Here is a 10,443-nt window from a genome sequence, read left to right on the forward strand (position 1 = left end):
ACTTTTAATATGCTGACAACTCCATTAATACAATATTTATAGATTAAAGCAAGCAAACTTTTCTGATTTAGTTTAATAAAATTTCTCATTTAGTATTAGCCCAAATGAAATGCGCTTTACTCACGTACAAACATAATTTCTGTTCCTTAAAGTGATACCTGCTTTTAGTATCCGTTTTTAAATTCAAATGCTTAAGGTAAATTCTCTGGTATGATTTTAAGCGTTTCCAGCAAATATGTATTATTTCTTGGGTGATTTACTGGTATTTCTGAAATTCCTTATAAACTTATACATAGATTTATTTTAAAATAAACAACTAAACCACATATCCATCTACAAAATTTCAATGCAATCGATACTTTCAGGTAAAGCTCTAGTGTTTCTGTAATAAAGTTTTAAGGAAGCTTCATATATATACTATTTTTCTAATGTAACGGGCATTTTAAATTTTTACTTTTTAGAGAGAGAGAGAGAGAGAGAGAGAGAGAGAGAGACATTGATTTGTTCTTCAGTTATTCATGCATTCATCGGTTGATTCTTTTATGTGCCCTGACCAGGGACTGAACTCACAATCTTGGTGTACTGGACCAATGCTCTAACCAACTGAGCTACCCTGCCAGAGCTGAAATGGGCATTTTTTATAATAGCCTTTATGAAAAATTACTTTTAGTAGTAATTCTAGTTTTAAATAAAGCAACTCCAAAATTTTGTTAGGAGAGGCAGGCTGATTTTAATGGCTTCAAGTCATTCATTTCAACATGGGTTTACATAATAAAAACTAAGAATAAATAATGTCATTTACTCACCTTCAGGATCAAAAAAATCTTTCAAAATCCCGCCTAAACACACACCTTTTTGTTTGTTTAGTGGAAACTGAGAACTCAAAAAAACTTATTTCTCTCATAACTTTGATAACAGTCCATTGATTTTGTTGCTGTCACACCTCTAATTTACTTAACCCTTCGGTTTCTAAATAAGCTCTCTTCTGAAAACAATTCATATATACACCGTCATAAGGAAAGCCACCTTTCTCAATGCAGGTGCTAACAACAAAACTAAGACAATATAGACAACTAGCAAAGCAGGGCAATGTGGATGTGAAATGCCTTTGCATTTATCACAATCTACCTTCCAAGGAAAGCTCTTGTCCTACAAGGTGGCAATATATATAGTACCTTGAAATCAGCCTGATCTCAATCAATCTTAGATATGAAAAGCCCGACAGAGTTATAAAGCATCATATTTACAAGTTAATGCAAGGAAGGTATTTCTAAGTTACCATCGCCACCAATGATGATCACAAGAGAAGAATAAAGAAACTCTAGTCTCCACATAACTTCCACCTGCTTCTGTGGAAGAATTATTAATGTGAAATGTTTCTAACACTACTGTATCTTAAGATCAAATACTCTGATTATGGACATACTGAAAATCCAATGAAAAGCCACCAATAATCTAATAATGGTAAAGACCCCAATAATCTGTATAGAAGGTATAGTAAGTACTGTTGCTATTTCTCAGCAAGCATTTTTTTTTATAAAATAATGGTGACAGCAGTAATTAGCATTTAATTAATGAAATAATTTATTTTTCAATCCTCACTGGGGACAAGCTTATTGATTTTAGAGAGTGGGGAAGGGGGAGAGTGAGAAACATTTGGTTGCCTTCCCCCTAGTGCCCTGCCTGGGGATCAAGCCCACAACCCTTTGGTGCAAGGGATAAGGTTCCAACCAACCAAGCCACACCGGCCAGGGCAGTAATTAGCATTTATTGAGTGCTTACTAGGAGGCAGTAGTCTACACACTTCACACGTACTATCTGTTAATATTCTCAACTCTATGATGTAGTAATTATTATTACCGTTCCTATTTTATAACAATGAAGAAGGGTAAGATGCAGACAAACCAGGTAATATTGCTAAGTCACAAAGCTAGCAAGCGGGAGGTGACCGGGCTGATCAGGGAAAGGTGTCGCCCCCATCACCTGGCTGCCGTTGCCACTTGCAGCCACCGGGCTCACAGCTGCCTGAGCCTGCGGCTTGGCAGCTGCTGTGGCTTTGTCTGGATGGACATATTACCCTTTTATTAGTAAAGATGGCTTTTCATTCAGCTTATTTAAATGGTCAGTAATGTAATTTGGGCATTTTATTTACTTATTGTATTTAATATGTTTTTTAAATTAATCCTTACCCAAGGATATTTTTCCCATTAATTTTTAGACAGAGTGGGTGGTGGGGAGGAGAAGAGACAGAGAAACATCTATTGGTTGCCTCCCACATGAGTGCACTGACCATGGCCCGGGATCAACAGAGCCTGGAACCAAGGCACGTGCCCTTGACTGGACTAGAACCTAGGATCCTTCAGTCCATGGACCAATGCTTCATCCACTGAGCCAAACCAACTAGGACTAATCTGGGCATTTTAAATGTCATCCTGATTTTCATCAAAATAATCAAAAACACTTTACCAGCTCAGCTGTTGTGTCTCAGTGGTTGGTGTTGACCTATGAACCAGGAGGTCATGGTTCAATTCCAGATGAGGGGAAATGCCTGGGTTGTGGGTCAATCCTCAGTATAGGGGGTGTGTGCAAGGGGCAGCCAAACAATGATTCTCTCTCATCATTAATGTTTCTATCACTCTCTCCCATCCTTTCTGAAATCAATAATATATTAAAACACACACACACACACACACACACACACACACACACACCCTCTACCAATGAAGTAAATTATCCAGAAAAATTAGCTCAAGGTGGCTTCTTGAATCAACAAATTTTGTTACTGTGCCATAAAGAATTAGTTATCTGAAAAGATACAATACCATAAACAATTAGTTACCTGAAAAATTTTAGAAATCACTCTCTTCCAGAAGTTATCAGTATGAAAGTGGCTATTAAGGTCTATAGTCTCTTATCCAAGTCGTTGGGACTACATGTATTTCAGATTTTTTTCAGGTTTTATAAATGTAATGTTACATCTGCCATTATTTATGTGATGTCCTGGAATCTGGACAGCATTCTATAATCACACTTTAATATTTCTGCAAAAATTTTGTAAATATTCACAATAAATGGAGTAAAGATCATAAATATTAATTCAGGTTAAGCTTTGGATTCCAAATGAGTCCCCCCTCCCATTTTCAGATCATTTTGGATTTCAGGAGTGTAAAAGATACCTTTACCCCTAAAGAAAAGCTGACTAAAAAAATGATTGAAGAAAAAGATTTTTAAAAAAAGCTACTGTATTATTTTTGCTTTCCACAAACTACTTAGTCCACTAGCACCTTTAACACACTGGTCACTACTCCTCCTTGAATCACTGAGTCTTGACTTTTACTGAGAGTACCACTTTCTTGGATTCACCCCTACCCATAGCCAGTCACCCACCAACATTCAAATATCAGGGTTTCACCCGTTCGTTCATTCATTCACTTAACAAATCAAGAGCCTACCATGTGCCAGGCATTATTCTGGGTGCTTGGGTAAATCAGTGAACAAGAGTGCTGCCCTAAATCGTCTTCTCTCAGGCATGAATCACTTAATTGCTCAATCTAGAAACTTTTAAGTTATTCTTTATTCTGTACCACCACTGCCCAGTTCCTACACCATTACCAATCCATCAACGAGTTTTACTGGTTTTACTCACCCAAACCTTCCTTAATGTAAATGTCCATGTCTGTCAGCTGCAACCATTATATTTTACTAGAGGCCCGATGCACAAAATTCATGCAAGGTAGGCCTTCGTGCCCCAGCTGCCTCAGAGCCCCGGCTGCCAGGGACCTTGTGGCCCTGGCTGCCTCTTGGTCACCCGCCCCCCCCACCCCCCCCCCCCCGCACCTGCACCCACCTTGGCGGGGTGCTGCTGTCCAAGTCCACTGCCACACATCCCCGGGTCCCCGGAGCGCCATCCCCCACATCGATCACCCCGCAGAGGGTGGCCTGGGCCTCCCTCTGTGGGGCAATGGCCAGGCCCCCCAACCAATTGCATTGCACCCACCTTGGCTGGCCTGGCGCCAGTGCGTGCCATAGTGAGTTCATCTGAAAGGTCGTTTTACATATTACACTTTTATTATTATAGATGTAGACCAACATGTATTTAATTCTTGCTTTCAGTCTTACATTCTACCACTCCTTACCATCCTTTCTCCACTTCCAAGAGTTCTCTCTCTTAAAAACCTTTAATGGCTTCCTGAATCTCTTACAACAAAGTCTTGTGTGGTGTGGCCCTTTACTATCTAGCCTGGCACCCCATGGTTCCCCTATGTCTTCCTCTTGGCCTCGTTTTGGTTAAGTGCACCAGGTTCTTTCTACCAGCCCAGGGCAGTTTGCAATGTCTTATGTAGAAAAGAACTCTTTTACGGCTAGCCCATTCTCTTTCTTCAGGCCTTACCTTGTCTGATTACCCTATAAAGGTGTCCTCTCTTACCATCTAACATACTTTTATTTCCTTCTTAAGACTCAAATAATCTTTTGTCTTCCTGGTACATGGTAGAGACTTTAAGCCCACTTGGTATTTCTGAACCCAAAACTGATTTCATAAACAAGTATAAGCCAACTGCTATTAAAATACAGAAATAAGACTTATAACCAGTATGAACATCCTTATACCTACTTTTAAATCTGGTCTCATCCATGTTTCAATACTATTATGATTGCTACCTCCCTCCTCCCCAATTCCAGCTGTTTCCTTTAAGGATTTGTTAACAGAAGCATTTAAAGTTTTGTTAAAGGGAAAGAAATAATTACTAAAAATTTTTTTTCTGGTAGCAAAGGAAATCTTTTTGTAGCAGTGAAAATAGGCCCACTCTTGTGTCAACAAGGGGGGAAAAATCTTTAGGCACCAGCTGTTAACTTCTCCTGCTACAATAGCTAGTCAATGTGGAAAAGGATAAGGGGTGGACTGAGGTGAACAGGGATATCAATCTACTTTCATCGTAAAACAGACAAAATGCCCCTCATCCTACCTGTCTGTAACTTGTGGTAGGAAGAATTAGAATGTTAGTACTGATCTCTATATAAAAACATAAGGAATTAAACATCTATTCATCAATAATTTAAAACTCCTTTACTTTTAAAAAATTTAGATGGTGGAGGTATAGGCATAAGCAAAACAGACTGATATCATGAAGCTTTTACTAGTACCCATGAAGGAAGACAAGTTAGGCGGTACTAGTGACAGGGAGAAAAACAATATTGGGGTTAAACCTCTCTCTCTGGTAAGATGAAATTTGAAGGAAGTGAATAGTAAAGAATATCAGGGGGAAGAGGGCCCAAACATAGGAACATCTCAGTCTTATTTTAAGTGTTATGTTCTACTATCATTAAATAATGATGTGTAATTAAGACCACTGGTATGTATTAACTTCTGTAATTCACCCAGCACATTCTGATTTACTCCCAGAGAAATGATTACCTATTTTATGGATAATAAAGATTTATACTAGAGCTAAGAAACCAAGCTGTTGTATTAAAGGATATCTAGCAAAATCCTTTGGCACTATCGTTATAAATAAAAGTCTAAGAAAACCTGTCAATAGTTGGCTGCCAAGTGGAATTCTTATACAGTAACCTGCTACAGTAAACTAGGAGTATATCAGTAGGCATGATCTTGGTTAATTTTTATATTCTATCTCTGTATAGTATTGAATGCTTTTCTCTGAATCACTTCTCTCCAAACATTTTAATACACCCTATCAGATGAGGAAATAAACAGAGCACAGACCAATTATATAAATTATGTATCCAGTTGACTCTTGAACAACGGGAGGGCAGGTTGGTTAAGAACACGGAACCCCTCGCTTTTGCAGTGGTGAATCCTCCTATAACTTCTGACGCCCCCTAAACTTAGCTATAGTACTCCCTTGGTATCTGCAGGAGACTGGTTACAAGATCCCCTCAACTGCCCCCCTGCCCAATGAACACCAAAATCCCAGAAACTCAAGTCCTTATATAAAATGACATAGAGCCTGGCTGGTGTGGCTCAGTGGTTGAGCATCAACCCATGAACCAGGTCACAGTTCAATTCCTGGTCAGGCCACATGCCAGAGTAGCAGGCTCGAGACCCAGTAGGGGGCATGCAAGAGGCAGCAGATCAATGATTCTCCCATCATTGCTGTTTCTATTCCTCTCTGAAATCAATAAAAACCATAAAATAATAAAATAAAATAAAATGACATAGAACAATGCATATAGTCAGTTCTGTGTACCCATGAATTTCCAACCATGGACTGAAAATACCGTTTTTGATCAGTGGTTGGTTGAATCCACAGATATGGAGTACTGACTGTATTTATTGCCCTGTCGGTTAATCAGTTTCTATGTCTCTCTCTCACATCAATGTTTCTCTCCCTCGCCCCCCTCCTTTCTACTCTCTCTGAAAAATCAATGGAAAAAAATATCCTTGGGTGAGGATTAAAAAAGAAAAAAGTCTGTATATAAGAGGACCTGTACAGTTCAAAGGTCAATTGTATACACATCCCTATTATATTGTATACATAGTAAAAAAGGCATTTAATGTAATTGGTATCAAGTTTAAGTCAAAACAAAGAATAGTTAACACTTCTAGATTAAGGATTAAAAACATACTGTAATCATGGTCTAAACACAGCTTGGTTTGCTAATTACATTTAAGTACAGAAATCACATCATTTTAAAGCCAGAAGGAAACTCAGTGACTGAATCTATATCTTTTTATAGGTTATTGATAATCTTGGAGTATATACAACAAGATGGCCAAGTTTTAGAAATATGTTTTTGGAAACTTTGGAGCTATGAGAAATAAGAACTTCTCTTAACTTTTCCCAACGGTTAAAGGATAGCTCATTCATCAATGCCTTGAAGTTTACTTGGAACCAGCATTCCAATGATCTAAGGGTATAGTACTTAAGACACACTATAAAGTATGCCGAGAAAAATACATGTCTCTAGAAGTCCCCTTCACTTGCGAGAGAAACATTCTGTCTGTGTCACCGAGAGTGTGCCTAATGGTCCCAGTAAGCCTAAAGGTAGGATTCCTGTGAGTATAGAACTTGCTACCGCCCTCTTTTTTAAAAAACCTTTCTTCCATTTTCTGTACCAACAAATTAAAACCAGTTAATTCAGGCTAACAGATTATTCAGGCCCTATTACTATTGATACTACCCATTCCCAATCAATTCCATGTTGCATATATCTTCTAGTCACAGAATCTGCATTACTTGCATCCTCTTTCTTCACAACTACAAAAAAGAAAAAAAGTAAAAAAAAAACCCCACTATTGGTACCTTTATATGAAAGCTTTTGGAATTGTGCAAAGCTTAGCATACTATCACAGGCTCATAATTAGCATGGTACCAATCCAATTTAATAATCTCTGCAAAATATTGTATTAGCCTTTCTCCCACAAAAACCCAAAGAATATTCCAAATGTAAGTGACTACAAATTGTAAAAATGAACCAAGAGAGAATCATATGGCCAAAAACAGATAAGCTAACCAGAAATTTCCAAACATTCAATTATACAGCTGTTGGCCACCAGGTAAAGCAGTTGAATAGTTCTGCAATAAAGAACAGATAAAGTCACAACCATGAGATTTAAATTATTCCACTCTTCCATTCCACCTATCAAGCCTCCATCCCACCCTTGGGGCCAGTGCTTGCTCCCATTTCCTCAACAGAGGCTCAACAGAAATGGGTCTAGGAACCTACAGCTGTTCATAAAACCGCTAGGTAAGTGTACCTCCTGGTTCTGCAGTTCAAGCCTTGTGACAAGAATCACTGTCAACAGCAACTAACAGCAGCAGAAAGAGCCTTAGCACCAGTTCCCCCATACCTTTTAAACCATTCTCCTTTACCCTAAGCTCTGACAAGAACAAATCTCTAAATCTTAGAAACAATACCGTTTTAAAAATTAACTTACACACATGGTTATTTACTTTCCAATATGACCAGGGAATGCAAGGCCAGGGTTTTGCCAGTGACCCCAAATATGCATGAATTCTTAAAGAACGAATTTTAAGAAACTTTAATAGTTGATGTTAAAATGAAAACGTAATCCCATCTCCACTCCTCCACGATGGCGTAATTTCAAACTAACTTGTATTACAGTATTCTCAAAAAATGTTTTTAAAACATGGCTGTACTATTTAGTATTAGTTACATTAAATATCAGATTATTTAGATTTCTTCTACAAAATTTTAGATATTTTTCCGCAAATGACACAGGTGGTTATTTTATATAAACAGGCATGAAAAGATTCATCCTTGCTCACTGAAAAGATACAGTGTGCCCATCTTCAAATTAGTCAGATTTATTCTGGCCTAGTCCTCTAAGGTCTTTCCACCTCTACAAAACGTTGTGACTTATAATACACCAAATGTAGGAAACGGCTTCCAAAATTTGTACTGCTTCAGACAAATCAGATAGGACTTTCAGGTTCTTTGTTAAGTTGTAGAATTCCTACTCTGGAGGGGAACTTACTACACACCATTCACCATGGTAGGTCTTTGTGAAATCTGTTACACAGGTTACTACTCCACCACTTGGTGTAATTTAGGCTGGCTCAGAAAACAGGACTTAACAGTACAGCTCAAACTGTCAATGAGATGAGACCCCGCAATTAAAACCTGACGGCTGTAATGCATGTACAGGGAGCTCGAGCTCCCCCCACCCCTTGGTACTTGCGCACCTCCCCAAAGTTTCCCTACACCAGGACTCCCACCACGAGACAGTCTCACAAGCAAGATGTCAGCGCTCCCCGGGACCTCCAGAGCCGGGTGCTATTTCCGGATCCAACAAAGAGCAACAAAGAAGTGGGTGGCAGCCACCCCTCCGAGGGGCAAGCCGGGACCCATCGAGTCGGATCCGCGACGCGAACAGGAACCGCTCCACCTTTCCCTCCCACCGCCCCATTTCCCGCGAAGGCTAACCCGACTCACACGCGAAAACCCTCGTTTTTATGGAGGAAGCGAGACGTCTCCATTTGAATACAGAGAAAGTGGCGCTCAAAGAACCGGCAAACAAAAGAGAGGGGATGGAGCCCACGCGAAACACCGGTGCGCGCGTGCCCCCCGCGCTCAGCAGCCACCTGGCAGCACCGAGCCGGGTCGGGGGGTCCGGGGTGAGCCCGGGGGCGGAGATCCGGAGCTCAGACCCGCCGGGGACTGGGAGGGAACCAGCCGGGACGGGGTGGGGGGTGGAGAGGACCGGAGGGGCGGAGCTCCCGCGGCCGCCGGGCTTTGTGTGGAGTCTGGGCCCGGGTAGACGTCTGGACCTGGGGGTAGGGGGTGGGTGCAGGAGAGCCGAGCAGGGCACCCCCAAGCCTCCGCTCCCACGAGTGGCGGGCGGGAGCGATGCCAGGGAGGGCCGTCCCCTCCGCCACCACCACGAAGCCGGGGAGGCCGGCGCGGACCGCGCTGCCGGAGAGGGTCCCGGGAAAGCGGGGCGCCCCCCCCCCCCGGATCCCGTCGCAGAGGCCCCTGCAGCGGCTCACGGCGAAGGGGCTCCCACGAACGGGATCGGGGCCGGAACGGGTTAAGAAGCGGACGCGCGCCGACCCCTCCTCCTCCCCACCCCTCCGCACGGTGCCCACCCGCCACGGCGGCCTCCAGCCCGCGCCCCGGCCCTGCCCGCCCGCCCTGCCGGCCTCTCACCATCGTAGTAGTAGCAGACTTTCTTTTTGCCGCCTCCCTGACTGTACGCCATGGGCTCCCCGGCCGCCGCCGCCTCCGGGCTCCTCCTCCTGCTGCTGCCGCCGCCGCCCCGGCTCCGCGGGGAGAGAAAAGGGCTGTGGCTTAAGTGGGGGCGGCCGTCTCGCGGGGGAGGCCGGGCCCGAGGGAGGAGAGGGTGCCGGAAGGGCTCGGTACGGCCGGGCGGAGGGGCCGAGAGCGCGGAGCGGGGGAGGCCGCGGCGCCAACTCGCGACACTGGGGAGGGGGAGGGGGCGAACCACCTCCGGAGGCGAAGGGGAGATGGGAGGCGTCCACTGTGGCTTCCACGGGGAAGGAAGGGGCACGACTAGAGAAAAAGGCCCCTTCAGTCTTCAAGCACGAGGCCTTCTAATAAATAACAACTTGAAGAAGGACGGGGCAAATACAGTCTTCGAATTGGAAAGAAGAGCAGGCTTTCGCTTTTCAAGTAGATGAAAGGAGCATGGAGCGGGTGGCTGTCCTCCCCTTCAGATCTGCGCACAGTGGTTGCGCCTACCTTGAGCATGCGCAGTCGGGGGGCTTTCCCCAACTGTAGCGGGGGCCGCCCAGGCCCCCTCCGCGCAGTCCCCGGCGTCCCCGCCCCCACTGTCGCGAAGCTCCCGCCGGAACCGACCACGTGCCGCCCGCCGGCCGGGGTGGGACGGCTTTGGCACGCCTTCCGGCACCCACCTCCCCGCCAGGCTACAGCCCGGGGCCTTTATATGGCAGGTCGCCTCGATTTCCTCGTGTATTCATTTTTTCTTCTTCTTACTTCTTT

At 43.5% G+C, this 10,443-nt stretch overlaps 1 protein-coding gene across 1 annotated transcript in view; it reads right to left on the reverse strand.

Annotated features, from left to right (window-relative positions):
• The window catches only part of HDAC2 (histone deacetylase 2), a 28,737-nt gene extending 18,829 nt beyond the window's left edge, over positions 1–9,908 (reverse strand). The window contains exon 1 of the mRNA XM_081094265.1: positions 9,631–9,908. Within this exon, the coding sequence (XP_080950391.1) occupies positions 9,631–9,682 (52 nt within the window). The 5' untranslated portion in view covers positions 9,683–9,908. The remainder of the gene's footprint in view (positions 1–9,630) is intronic.
• Positions 9,909–10,443: the final 535 nt, after the last annotated feature.

Source organism: Myotis nattereri, assembly GCF_964212035.1.
Source record: "Myotis nattereri genome assembly, chromosome: 6".
Classification (NCBI taxonomy): Eukaryota; Metazoa; Chordata; class Mammalia; order Chiroptera; family Vespertilionidae; genus Myotis; species Myotis nattereri.